Here is a 14,460-nt window from a genome sequence, read left to right as displayed (position 1 = left end):
AAAAGAGAAACAACTGGCATGGAATGGAAATTCTGCACTTCCCATTATGTCCCACAGATCCAGGACTTGTCCTTTGGGTTTGGCATGCACAGAATCATGTCATATGGAGAAACGGTCTCCTGCTCATGCCACCAAGCTACTGCTGCCATCAGTCAGTAGGGGACAGGGATGATCCAGAACTTCTGCTCTTGCTGCCACCAAGCCACGCAGACCCACACACCCTTCAGTCTCTCCTGTGGGCCTCACAAAAGCAGACACTTAACTCTGTTACTGGGCTGAGCCTTCAAACCCTTTGTCATCGAATTATTAAATCTACTCCAAATCTCAGCTTTCAACACTCAAGTTGGTTACAAAGCTCAGCATTTTGTTCCCCCTTCTCCCTTCCCACCCATGGATGTGTTTTTGCTACCAAAGACGGCGTCACCTTGCTTTGTTTAAATCACTCAAATAAGTTAGGGCAAGCTTTTTAATAAGTAAGCTTTCTTGTGATCTTCCTTATCCTCTCAAGGTAAGGAAATGGAGCACTCAGGTGTCTCAGACGCTTACAAATCATCGATTGCAGTTACACAAAGCACTGGGAATGCTGGAGCAGATCTGCTGTAATGGAGGAATGTCAGCAAACCTGACTGATGGACACCAGCTGCCTGTGACACGGCCGGGAAGCACCAGCGAGGGAGGACAGAACGGTGGGTTCCTGCCTTCTGGCCCCACAACCAGCTCCTGGGTGCATTCAGCCCGTGCATGTTTCAGAGCTCCGGGGAGCAGGCAGCAGCCTCCCAGCGCCGATCCCTCTTCGGCTGCTCTGCCCGCACACCCAGGGCATGCACCGAGCCGTCCACGCGCCGAGGACTTCGCACTTTGGACTCTTATTGCCCTCTGGCATGAAGCACAAATCTCTAACACGAAGCAAGGTCCACCTCGCTGATTAAGGCTCTCGGAGAAGTGTAAAAGATAGGTCCGTTGGGAATTTGTGTTCAATTGCAAAGTGGGAAAGACAGGCTTTCTTTACTACGTTGGCATCATCTTGTATCTGTTTACTGACAAAAAAAAAGACGTAAGCCTCTGCTAATTGCTGTTTCATCCTATAGTAACGTGTTCCAAAAGAAAAGTCACCATGGTGCTTGGAATGTAAATGCCAGAGGGACAGATGGAGAAGCAAGGAAAAGATTAATCATTTTATGGCAGAGGGCCAATGGCGTTACCAAAAAAAAAAAAAAAAAAAAAAAAAAGAGAAAAAATAATTCAATTTAAGTGCAAGAACAGTGGCCATCCTATTATCTAAATTTAGGTGAGAGCTCCTCACCTAAACCCATCTGGCAGCTTGACAAAAATACCACTTCGGAAATACTCACTTTTATAGTCAGTTAACAACAGGGCTGCCTAAAATGGAAAAAAAAAAAGGAAAAAAAGGTGTGCGCACAACTTTTCAGGAATCTATTTTGGGAATTAAATCAGGATCTGGTTTCTGGCTAGCAGTGTGCAGAGGAAGCCTACCTTGCACTGAAAGTCTCCGCTCTCCTGGTCTTTACGCTAGCTGCTGTTACAAAAAAGCCTATTGAAATAGGTCTGTGAAGGTTCTAGAGCATCTTGCTCTTCAGTAGCAAAATAACTCAAAGAAAAATACTCAGACCCAGGAATAATTGTAATTTACTTCACCCTTTATTACAGGATGAAAGGTTTAGTGAAGCTAGAAATAAAATCTTAAAAATCCCATTAAGACGAAGCCAGGTGTTTTATTACCACTTGTAATAACATTTGAAAACCTCTTCCAAGGTTTTTTCAGGAGGTCAAAGACAAATTTACATATTCCAAGGCAACAAAAATCTCTTAAAAGTATGTACAAATATTTCTGCATTGTTACTGAAATGCAAAGGTCAGAATTTTGTGGAAAATGCTCTTTACAAATGCCTATTATGCAGTAAAAAATTCTTAATGCATTTAACTAGAAATTATCCTGTCTCAGGAAAAAAAAAAATCACATGCTTGCACTGTATGCCTGCATAAGGAAAACATCTCCAAACTTCTTTTGGGAAAGGTCAGCTCAAGCCCGAGTGCTGATAAAATGGAATATACCACTGGAAGAATCAAAGCTTTTGTGTTACTGAGCATCACTGCTGCACATCTTGCTTTGCAGAGAGTAACCTTTGCAAATAAAAAAAAATATCAAACCTTTAATATATATATAGCCATGAATGATCAATGTATTCTAATTGCCTCAAGAGCTTTTATGATTACCAAGCAGAAAAAAGTGGCTTTCTTCTGAAATTTTCTTACTACATAAGGAACAGAAAGTTAACCAGACCCACATCGAAAGCAGTAGCTGAAGAGGTTTCAAAGGTTTGCTGCGTCAAGTCTTTTCTATTTTCTTTCTCTCTCTGAGAAAGTTACTCAACACTTAAAACAGGATTTTGAAGGACTGAAATTCAACTAAGCTACACCCACAGAAACACCTGAGAGAATATTCGCAGGCCAAAATCTTTCTGAGTTACCAACAGAAGAGACACCAGGTTTCCTGCAGCACATCCACAGTGACATGGAAGCAGAACGCTGTGCCACAGCTCAACCCAAACGTCCCCTCCACTCCCTGTGGAGGCGGTAGCAATATTTAAGATGGATTTTTTTCACATTTATCACCAAGAAGCTGTCTGAAGATGCGTTATCGGGCATCTTGTGTGACAGGATACTCCATTATTCTTCCCTGTATCATATTATATTCCCCGTATTATATGGGGAAGAGGCAGCAGCAGCTCTAGAGAGCAACAGCAATGGGAAAAGTGCCTCCAAAACACCGTGGAGAGGGGCATTCAGCTTCCCTTCCTCACAGCAGTTTCAGTTTCCTTTCCTTACAGCACGTACTCTTCTTGGCAAACATGAACCATAATGGAGGAGTGGTTACACGAAGGGAAAAATTGTGTTTCTACAACTAATAGATAATTATTGTATTTCAATCCACAACCAGAGGAAAAAGGAAATCAAAACAGGCAAGAAACTAGTTTATGCTATAAGTTACCATAAACACATTAAAAAAGTCAATATAGTTTACTCAAAACAACCACTTAGCACAAATATCATAGCGTGACATTAACAGTAACTCGAGAGAAACCTAACTATAAATATTTTATACTGTTGAAATAATTTTTAAGTGATAGTTTTAAGATCCAAATGTGTTTATTTTGAAACACCACACTGGTATGAAGAGCCACCCTGAAATCTCCAGCTTTTCTGTAGAAATACTCTTCCCTGAGAACTTCTGTGAAGCTACCGAGGCTTCTCAAAAGGTTTTAAATAGGGGGATGGCCACCTTTAGGACAGGCGTGTAAGCTGAACAGTGAGAACCAACCCATCCTGCACACGCACGGCTCCCCGGTGTCACCCGTGGTGGCGTTTTCCAGCCGGAGCAGCGCAGCAACACGCCGAGGACGCGATCCTGCCCGACCCAGCAGCTTACACACCCAGTTCGGGAGTGAAATCCCAGGTGTCAGGCTCATCATGGTCTGACCCCTCCGCTTCCAGGGGACAAAGATCCTCCCGTCTTAAAGAGGGTTATTTTATTTAGCCAAATTGCCCAGAGTATCAAAGGGCGTTTGTTCTGGTTTGTTTGCTCGTAAAACCCATTTAGAAAAGGAGCTTATAGGGACAGGTAACGCTATGCTGCAGCCATTCTCAGAGAACAAAAACCTTCTGCCTGCCCCAAGCCAGCAGCGTTTCTTGGAGGAGGCCGAGTAACCTATTTACACTCTCCTCTAAAAGCCTTCTTCATGGATCTTTTTGGCAAGGACCTCTTATATTTAACACGCCTAATTTTCATCATGATACATGCTAAAACAAAGATCCTCTCAAGTCCCTTTTATGGCACAGCATGCTTCTAATTTTGCTAAGCTAAAGCAGGTACATACACCTAACAAAGGAACAAAAAATAGGTGCTGAGCCTGGCGCTTTGGGGCCTGAGCATCTGTATACCACCTTTCCAGATGCAACCCACAGGTAGTCCCTGTAGTGTCAGGAGGCCAAAAAACCACCACGAGAACACACCAGCAGACGTCCTCGTCCATCTAAATCTCAATTCCACAAACTATTGCTGGTCTTGAAGTCAAACCCATCACTGGGATTCCGTGGGAGCACTTACAAGGCAAACAACAGGCTTAGCACGCCGCTTCCCTCCTCGGTCGCAGCAATTTCTCCAGTAATTATTCTCTGCTGCAGAGGCAAGAAGGGGAAGGGTGGGGAGGAGGAACGAGCATGGCCCATGGACAAATCTACAGCAGGCAAACCCTCCACCAATGCCACACGCAAATGAAATTATGCTTCCGAACACAAAACAACAGGTATTTCCTCAGAACATTAGCGTTCACAAGGAGGAAGGAAAATGCTATTATATTCTGCCATTATTTAGACTCAGCCCTGCACAGTAACCAGCAATCGTGTCAGTAAAGAGCTGAGGATTTTAATTGAGAAATGGGAGAATGTGTGTATTCAAACACCTCTTCTAGTTTACATTTAACTTAAAAAACAATGAAAAGTAGCCTGCCCACTATGAAGTAGACTTGGGCACGCACTGCGTAGCCGCTTGTACTTAATCCAACCCCTCTAGCTAAGTCAAAAGATTTCAAAATGTTAACATCAAACTCTCAAAAGAAACGTCATTTTTTGTCCAGCAGTGGAAGCCGTCCCATCCACACTTTGGGTGTTCTCTCAGGGGAAGCAGCAAGGAGCACCACCTCCGTTTCTTGCTCCTGGTCAGCTTCTCGGAGCACAACATGCCATGCAGAATTTTCAAAGTTCCTTATTGCCTTTTTTCTCAGAAAACAGACCACCAGCATTTCATTTTCAGACCGTAACGCGGCTGTTCTGACACCTTTCTGTATAGACTTCCAACTACATGATGCACAATGTCATCACAGCTCCCTGTCAAGCACGACGATGAAGTGCATCATTAACTACAGAAAAGGTTTTTTGGAGCTCTTAAAAGGTCTTGTCATTGGAAACGCTCCTGCCCAGTAGGATCTATGGGTATGACTGGGCCCTAGTAGGAATACTACAAAAAAGACATTCCCGTCTGAATGAAATAACCAGGCTTTTTGTAACTTCCACATTTAACACCAACATTTAAACAGGCAGGTTCTCCTCTCTTAGGGAGAGATGTTTTCACCTGTATATTGGAAAAAAACAAATGATGAACAGCAGCAGGAAGCTATGTGAAAAACAGTCTAAAAATGAGAAAGAAATCAATAATAAGAAGGACGTGGAGGTTTATTTTATAAATAAAATTTTAATTTAACATTTTAATAAGCTTTTTGAAACAACACAGCTTTTAACCTGTGGCTTCCATAAAAACTGGTGGATCTCTGAATTTGACTTATAAAACCTTCTTTCATGTCAACTCCTAAGAAATAAACCCTACTCCAATGACAAGAATTGAAGGATTACAAGGCCCTAACCAGTATGAGTGAGAGCTGGTGATAAAATCCTTAATGGCTGCGTTACTGCACTAGGAGATAATGGCACAACTCCACTCTGAAAAGATACCGTACTGCACTTCTCTCAGCTGGACGATAAGCCAGAGCACGTTTACCAAATGCTGGTTTTTTTTTTTTTTTTTTTTTAGCTCCTCAAGCTGGAAGCAGAAGGAGAGGAAACGAAGCTGTGGTTTTCCCCTGTGCAGGCTGACTGCTCTCTTTCGCAAATTCTTTTGACTTGCAGCAGCAGTCAGACCGAACACAGGTACCTGCATAAACACATGCAGAGGACAGAAGCCAAGTGACTATCGCTTCAGAGATCTTCAATGACATTGCACAACTGCAAATGAAATTTAACTCAGGTACTAGAAATAGGAAACAATTTCCGGTGCCAGGAGGAATACCTGTGGTAGGAGAGCTTTTTAAGTCACCAAATCTCTTTGGCGTATCAAAAGTCAAGTCATCTGTGAAGTACCACTTTACACGGTCATGTTTCAAAACAAAACTGTGTTACAGAGATTTTAATTTTACTACAAGTCAGTGAGTTTTGCTGTTACGTGTTTCGATGTATTTATATCCTGCTTCTGCTTGTTATTAGTATAAAAACACTTGTCTCTTCTGAGTAAAAATGTTGTTTTGACGATAAAGTTGTTGACCAGGGAACCAAGGAAGTGGTCGAGTCTGTAACTTCATGAAGAGCCCACAGAAACTGGGAAGCAGCATTAGGTAGAACATGATTTGGGCTGGCTATCTGAGCTTGCCAGAGGCATGGCCTGCTAGGAGGCAGTCAGCTTGGCAGCCGACTCTGGACAACTTAGAGGATCAGCAGCAAATTACGCGCAAGTCACGTTAAAACAATTCAGGCAGATCCAGACAGATTGAGGCTCACCAGAGAAACAAACAGCACCAGCAGTTTGCTCAAACAAACAGAACTGCAACGGAACGAGAACATCTTCAGCTGACTTAATTCACAATCAGCAAGCGTATCTAAATCTGGTACTTAGAAATATCAATTGGGTAACCTGTTTAAATAGCCTGCTTTATTTTTTTTCCCCATTACAAGTTGTCCTTCCTACAGATTCCTCAAAACAGACTCAACCACCATAACTACGTATGCAGGAGAAGCCTAGTATCACAGTCCTTGCTCTTTAAAGTCATTCATTATCTTGCTACATTTCCTGACAGTTACTATCCAACACCGAAACATCACTGAGCAAACAGCCATGGGGAGCAAAGCCATGGATCTGGTGTTCAAGGCACACGCAGGCACGTACACCCAGCACTGAAACAGCAAGTAACAGAATCCAGTTCTTCGACAGCTCAACAACAGGAAGCGAGACAACTGCTTATTCTCTCGACAGACATAAACAAGGATTTTACTGTTTTCTGAACATCACTTCTGGTAAGAATTCCTCCTCCTCTTTAATCTTAAACTTCTCCTACTGCCACTTGCACTGCCACGTAGCTATTTTGACTGAAATGAAGTTAAAAACACAAACTATTCAAATTAATTATGCTAAGATACAGTTAATAGACAAGATTACAGAGAAACCTAGTATATTAAGACCTATTTTTCACAAGGTTGGTGACATTTTGAAGCCGTAAGATTTTGGTGTCAAATCTGTTACAGGTACCAACTTCCAGGAAGAGGTGTGTGTGTGTGTGGGGGGGAGGTCAAGCACATTACACACAAGCAGGGAAAACACATCACTCGCGCACACTTTGACCTCTGTATCAAAAGCACTACTACTAGATCACTTCCTGAAACACTACACTGGAAGACCTGCCGACCAGATCACCATTTCTCTCACTTCCTGCTTGCCGCGCAGGTTCCAGCTTATATCAGCACCAATATTTTCCTTCAGAATGTTCACAACGCACATAATGAGGTTACCTACAAGCTACAGCCTCAGAAAGACGTTTTACTGAAAACCACTAATGCTGGAATCCTCGTAACCAGGTATAAAAATAACCAACCATTTTCTCCTGATTGACGTGTTTATAACTTCAGACTAAGATCTGACCAAACAATTACTTCCATTTATTGCCCATATAGAGCCCAATAATGTTTGACTAAACTACATCTTTCGGAAAGGAAACTAATCTCGAGGTAGGTTTAGTAGTCCTATAAAGGCAAACACATTGAAAGGAACTCCCAGACAAGCTTAAATTTCAGGTTTCAAGCAGCGTCTTCCACAGATCAGACACACGCAGCTTCAGATTGTTTCTGCTGTTGGGTACCTGCATACCCTTATTTGAGCAAGACAGCTCTGAAGTTACTGAAGAAAAGGTGATTCCTTCTGCAGGATCGTAGAGAGGCATTATGTCTCAGAAACATATGAAATCAAAAACACCTCAATGGGACTCTACTGCTTCTTAATGGAAAGAGCTAAAGCAGCAATTAGGTGAATCACTGGCAAAAACTCTTACCAGGGTACAGAAAAGAGATTAGAGAACCATCCAAAATAAATAGAAACTTTCTGAAGCTCTCTTCTGGTTTTCCACAGGCTTTGACAGTAGCAGTAGGAAGAAGGGAATGCATCTCAGCGAGAGACTATATGCCATCTAATCTCCAGAAACACAACTTCAAGCTCTAGCTGCCAGCCACAACAAACTTCATGCAGGCCTCATCTCCCTCATTTGGAAAAGAGGGACTCTCACGGCAACAGAAGAGCATTAGGCACAGAACACGCTCGCAACAAAGTGCTCATTTCTATGGAAACAATAAGCCATCTGCTTAGCTTTGCTACCCCGTAAGATGTCCAAAAACTGACAACCTTCAATCTTTTGAAACAACCCTAATTTAAGGAGATTTTCTAGATGGTTTTCTAGATGGTTTGAACACATTTTCTGGACCTCACGGACTTTAAAGAAAACAAATTACAACAAAAAGAGGCAATTCTACTCCTGTTAGAAGTCACAGTGACAAGACAACCGGCCCCTCTACCGCTACCACATGATACTTGTTCAAAGAATTCTTCTGCTCTTTGAATCTGATTTCTTGAAGAACTTCAACCCAAATGAAAACTATTTTTGTGGCATTCATTGTCCAAGAAAACAGGGCCATAATCCCAAAGTTACAAGCAAAACTGTTTCAGGAGAGGAGTCTGGAAGTGAACTGAGCAGAGAGATAATGTAGCATAAAAAAGGTTTCCTCAGAGGTTTCCAGAATAACTCAGATGGGTCAAAATCACAAGGCAGGCACTCTACACAAACCTGAAAATGCAAATTGCACAGTCATGGCCAGCGAAGAATTGAAATCCTTGCTATAGCAAGCTGCTGTATCTTTCATTCACAAAATATTTTCACTGCCTACCCCGTTCCCTATTTCCAAAAATATTCCAGGCTATCAAGAACATGCTACGTACTCCCTAGAAAACATGACTATGACTTCAATAGCTATCATTTTACTTGTATTGACAGGTTGCTTCTTCTGGAGGATCATATGAAATATGAGAAATCTTTTGCTCATGTCTCTACAGACTGAATAAATGCTTTGCTTTAATCTCTCCCTACTGATGGGGAAGCATTAGCCCTGATGCCAGCACCTCACAGCCTTCTGATGTTGAGACTCAGCTATTTTTCATTCCATTTTCATTTGCTTAAAGTTTATCTGCCACCTTCAGCTTACGCAAGCACGTGCATCACGAGTTTGAGTTACCATGAATTTCTGGCCTGCTTCTCATTGTCAAGAGCTGCCTTAAAACAAGTCCAGCTTAAAAGGAACAGTATTGGCTTAAGGTACTCTAGGTGAAGTGACTCCCAGTTACTTCTGAGAGCAGGTGAAAAGATAGGGTTATTTTTGGTTAATCCCTCTTACTAGGGAGAATTGGTATACATTCTTGGAAAGAATTGGTACAACTGGTATATTTTTATACAAATATAACACAAGGAGGAAAAAATAGAAAAAGCAAAAACTTACGCAATGGACTTTCCTTGATTAGTCACTTACTTAAAAAGGGTTAGAACAAACCACCACGGAAGCAAGGTCTCCACCAGCAGCCCTGGTCCCGAACTACGCAGGGTCACGGGACTGCTACGCACTGCACGTAAACGTGCTGAGCTAAGGAAAACAGGCTTGCTAGCTTTACCTACAACAGATTCGGTGGGTTAAGCAAGTCCCAACCGTCCAGCAGCTCCCCCCAACTGCCCCAGGAACATCGGGGCACGGCAGAGCGCATGTCTGGGAAGCCTGGTGCAGCACAGCAGCCCGGGCACAGCCTGCACCGTTCTAGGAACCTGCATGGAGATGGTTCAGACCACAGGGATTTCCAGAGACAACGCAGATTTGCAAGAGAGCTCTCGTGCCCTCCATCTGCATGCGCTTGCAGCTCTGTCAGTGGATTAAAGAAAGTAAACCAAGCAGAGGGGCTGCAATCTTACCTAGCTATCAGGATGCTGAAAATCCTGAAATAGAACAATTAGACTGGAAATAAAAGAAATCAATCAGTGATGCACATCACTTAAACATAATGAGAAAATCTTGGTTTAGGACTACGTCTTTTCAAAAAATGAAAATCTGCATTCGTATTTCCCACCTCCTTCCCTTAAGATACATTGCTATAGTTACCAGCTAGAGAATTTGTTTCCTGCCTTGATGCAGCTCTTCCAGCACACGGCAGCTACATTTTAAACAGTTTACTCCAGTTAGGCAAATCAGCTGCCTCACCATTTTAATTGCTACTCTTCAAATCTTTTTACAGCATGCACATTAAGTGGTAAACATCAGGGAACAGGAGGTAAAAAAAAACCAACAAACTAACCCACATTCTCCTTCAGCAGAAATTTCAGTTTCAGAACAGACAAACCCACTGAAATATTTACTTTTCTTAAAAGCCTTCATCACAACGGGAGTACCAATAAATGAAAAAAGCTAACACGAGCACCATTGATGGCCCTATTAGGACAACACGCTGGGGGACAGGAAAAGGCTGAACAGGATGCCTGTCCTCAAATGCCAATGAGAAGAGGCAAAAAGGGAACGCTTCTGCTTGTGAAGAAGAAAATTTAGGGAGCAAACCAATCGTTCCAAAATTAAATGAAGTATTTGTGTAAAACATCTTTCCTGCTTGCTGGCTCTCTTACCAAAAGAAAATTAAGCTGTAAATAAAGTAAAACTTTTACAAAAATGCGATGCCTTTAAGCTTCATCTTGTTTGGCAAGAGATGGAGGTCTGGAAAAACACCGAGTCTTCTATTTTTTCAAGTTTGCCAAGGTTTTAAAATTGTTTTTTTCTTCTTAAGTGCTAGCACTTTCACAGAAGCGCTGCTTTATCACTTATGCTCTGTTATTAAGTAGTCGTACCTTTTCAGTTTCTCCAAACAATTCTGCTTCTAAGGCCTCCTGAAAGCACTAATTTTGCTCTAACCTTTTGGAAATGCATCACCAGTGCTGAGCGCAGCACTGCGCACAAGGAAGAACTACTGACGTGCACAATCGAGGTACTTCCACGACTCTTTTCCAACATAATCCATGCAAAATGAACTTTACTTCTTGAACCTGAATCACGCTAAAAACACCCAGACCATCTTCCTCAGCTGGTGAATCCCACTTGCAGCTGGCTTCAGGCTAAGACTGAAATCCTTGAAAAATGCAATTTGTTCTATTCTATTCTAATCTATTCCTTACTGGGGTGGGGTTGCTTAAAAGAAACCGAGACATCACAGAGCCTCTCCCAGCAGAGCCATGTACATTCAGTCAGGTAAGACCTTAGGCAAGGCCCCTTGCTTGGGGGTATTCTACTTAAATTAGTTCACACCAAAAAATCAGTAGTTTCACTATGTAACTGTGCGGTGGCTAGGGAAAATCTACTCCTGAACTCAGATATCCATGAATTTACAGAAATCAGCTACACCAGGTAATCAGAATTTGTCACTCTTCCCCCAGATACAAAGAAAAAAGAAACAAAACTTATTTCTTTCTGTGCAGACCAATCCCTCCACATGGCAAATGTAACCGATTTGGATGCTAGAGACAGACACGCTCACTTTTACGTGCTATGACCGTCACCCAGAGCACAGGCATCTCTTCCTTAAACAACAGGATCGCTTTCAGTGCCAGTGGAACGTTTCTTGTATTTTTATTTTCAAAAACTAAATGAACTGTGCAGTTCCACAATGATGGCAACATTTCTTGAGTACACAGGTTTGCCTTTGTCAATTGCCATTGTCAGGCAATGATTTTTTTTTCCAGAATTCTTAACACATCCATTAAGACTCCGTTATTAATAAATTACAATGATAACGACTAGTGGTTTATGGATAGATAAAAAAGTAGAGATGCAATTCTCTTCTGTATACCAGAATAGAGTGGTTTTGCCATCAAAATTCTAGGAAGGAACTACACCAAAGCAACACAAACAAGAAATGAGGTGCACTGCTTCCCAGCTGAGACAGGAGGAGCAGCAATCTCCTTCTCTAATCATTTCTCTATGCTTATACCAGGCAAGTCAAGAGCTAAAAAACAATGGCTGTGTCAAGCAGGGATCAGAGCAGTATCCCAAGACAGAGGTAGATACTTCCAGGTATATATACTCCCTGCCCCAATCCGTAACAGCCCCTGAATTACTTCTTGCCCAGCCACCACCCTTCCCTTTTGTGAATTTTGCACTGGCTTGGCAATCCATGTGAAATTTAATGTTTTCAGATCAGTGCTTCTGTATTTAAAAAAAAATATTCGCTGCACAGCTGCTGATAGTGGTCCTTGACAAGAGGACCAGTAGCTGTACCTCTGCCCCTTCAAACTTAGAGCTTTAACAGATTTCATGTTGCTTTAAATAAAGATCCTGCTGCCTGGCAGATAAAACAAGATCCTGCACAGAAGTAATACTGTTTTCTTCTCGCAAGTTTAAGCTCTTGTTTTCTAATTCAGCCTGCTAAGATACAGAGCAAGGTGTTTTTTAAACAAGTGCTTTCATTTCTGATCACATGAGAAATACTGCTTCAACCATCATTCATGATATCACTGCTGAGTGAAACCCGTAACTACAGACTCAGGAAAGCGCATTCTTTAGTTCTGTTGCAGAAAAAGGAGTCCATTCATTTTTTCCCTTTTTCCACACAGGTATTTAGAAAACCAAAAACTCCCAAGTGCAATAAATTGGATATACTAAAGCATATATACATACTTTTGTCATTGCTCCTGTCTGTGCTGTGTTCAGTCCGGTGTGACCAGCCATCTGTGGAGATACTTGGGTTAAAGTCTCTGCCAGCACACTGCCTGCATTCCCCTGCATGGCAGGGGCAGAATATTGCATTCCTGCTCCCCTTCCTCTTCCAGCTGCCCCAAGAGATCCATTCATTACCTGCCCTTGTCCTTGCTGAGGCTGATTCATTAAACTGTGACCAGAATTACTGTTGAGAAGGCTCTGGTGTGTCTGACTGAAATTAGTATTCATACATATTCCAGGTCCAGTCTGTGATGTTGCAGGGCTGCTCGTCACCATCCCCACTTGTTTTTGTGCTTGAGAGTTCAGTGTTTGTGATGCAGGTGTGGTAGGTCCAGAGGTGCTGGCTACTTGCTTTGCCAGGCCTGAAGCAGACGAGTCTCCCTGGTTCAAAGGGCTCTTACCCATAGCACCCAGATTACCGATATTAGCACTGTTCGGCTGCCCTTGAACTTGACTACCAACTCCCTGCTGGACAGGGCTATTCGAGTTCACATTTCCAATTCCTGGGTTTAAGGAAGAGCCGCTGCCTCCCCTTAGAAGTTCGGAAAGTTGCTTGTGTTTGGAAGCCGCATCTGGAACGAGGTTCCCACTGCTGTTTAAAAGGCCCAACTCGCCATTGGGGATCAGCTCATCAGGAAGATCATTTTCCAAGTCAAACAAAGATCCAAAATCTGCAAGTTAAAGCAGAAACACAAGTCAGAAAACACAATAAATAAGTGACTAAAATATTCACCTACGTTACTACATACTTGTCTTGTATGTAGTCAATGTCACACATTTAGGCCAAACTTCACCCAAGACTGCCAATGTTGGTGGCGAGTGCCCACTGCTGTGAACTCTGGCACCCTTCAGAAAGCACAGTCCCTGATGGCATACGGTGTACACACAAAATCACAGGGTAAAACACAGGCCAGGAAGTAGGGCTTTTGGCATGATTTGACACAACACTGTACCATGCTTAAGAAATGGAGGTGGAACGAACAGCGTCATCTGACCTAAGTCCCTTTTTTTTTTTTTTTTTGGGCTAAAAGAAAACAGCAGAAATATCAAGGGAGGTTTTCCAATGGATTTACTCTCCCAGAAGAGCTATCACATCACATTCCCTGACCTCTCGAGTAACCCCATTTCATCCAACAATCCTACCTCAACACTGCAACTTCTGTTTGCGTATGGCCAAAGACTTCTTCCAGCTACACTTCAATGCTTAAGCAAAACAGAACCACTACGTAGTAATTTGCTCCCAGTCTCTCATAGAAATGCTTTCAATATCCGTTTCTCATCATTTTTTCCCCCATGACATACGACCTCAAAGACACTCCAGCATTTTCTCCTCATAACGCCTGAACAGCTCAAATAATTCAAATTGCTCTCCAAGTGCCCAGCCCTCATTTATCATGGCCAATATTGACAGAGGTAATCCACACGCTGTCCAGATGGGCAAAATAAATCAATCAAGTCTTCATTAAGCCCCTTGAAGGAACTGCTTTGACCGGAACACCGAAATTCTTTAAAAATAAGAAGTTGTGTTTTGTTTGTTAAGATTAGCAGCTCAGGTTCACCAAAATGTTTTATTACACATTGTAAGTGGTGTCTGTGTAAGTGTTATTTTAGGTATTTAACTAGAAATAGAAAGTAATCTGATTGTATATAGGTAATTTTTAATTCCATATCTGAAGACATGAGGACAAGTGTGTACATCCACATTAATAAGAGCCATCAGCAGACCAGCCCCGGTTCATCAGAGCAGCTGTTCAAACACGACACACCGCTGAAAAGTTTTGCAGTCCAAGGGCATGATCTAAAACAACCACTTTCTACTATAACATAACAGAACTG

The 14,460-nt window shown here is 42.3% G+C and overlaps 1 protein-coding gene across 6 annotated transcripts in view; it reads right to left on the bottom strand.

Moving 5' to 3' along the window:
• CREBBP (CREB binding lysine acetyltransferase) overlaps window positions 1-14,460 on the bottom strand; it is a 94,964-nt gene that overhangs the window by 68,171 nt on the left and 12,333 nt on the right. For 5 of the 6 annotated variants that reach the window (XM_082772320.1, XM_082772321.1, XM_082772322.1 and 2 more), the window contains exon 2: window positions 12,583-13,295. In XM_082772320.1, the coding sequence (XP_082628446.1) occupies window positions 12,583-13,295 (713 nt within the window). The remainder of the gene's footprint in view (window positions 1-12,582; window positions 13,296-14,460) is intronic. The other variant, XM_082772323.1, reaches the window with a different exon arrangement.

Source organism: Aythya marila (assembly GCF_965140915.1).
Source record: "Aythya marila genome assembly, chromosome: 15".
NCBI lineage: Eukaryota > Metazoa > Chordata > Aves > Anseriformes > Anatidae > Aythya > Aythya marila.
Note: the sequence above shows the minus strand (reverse complement) of the source record. Positions and strands in the feature narration are given on the sequence as shown.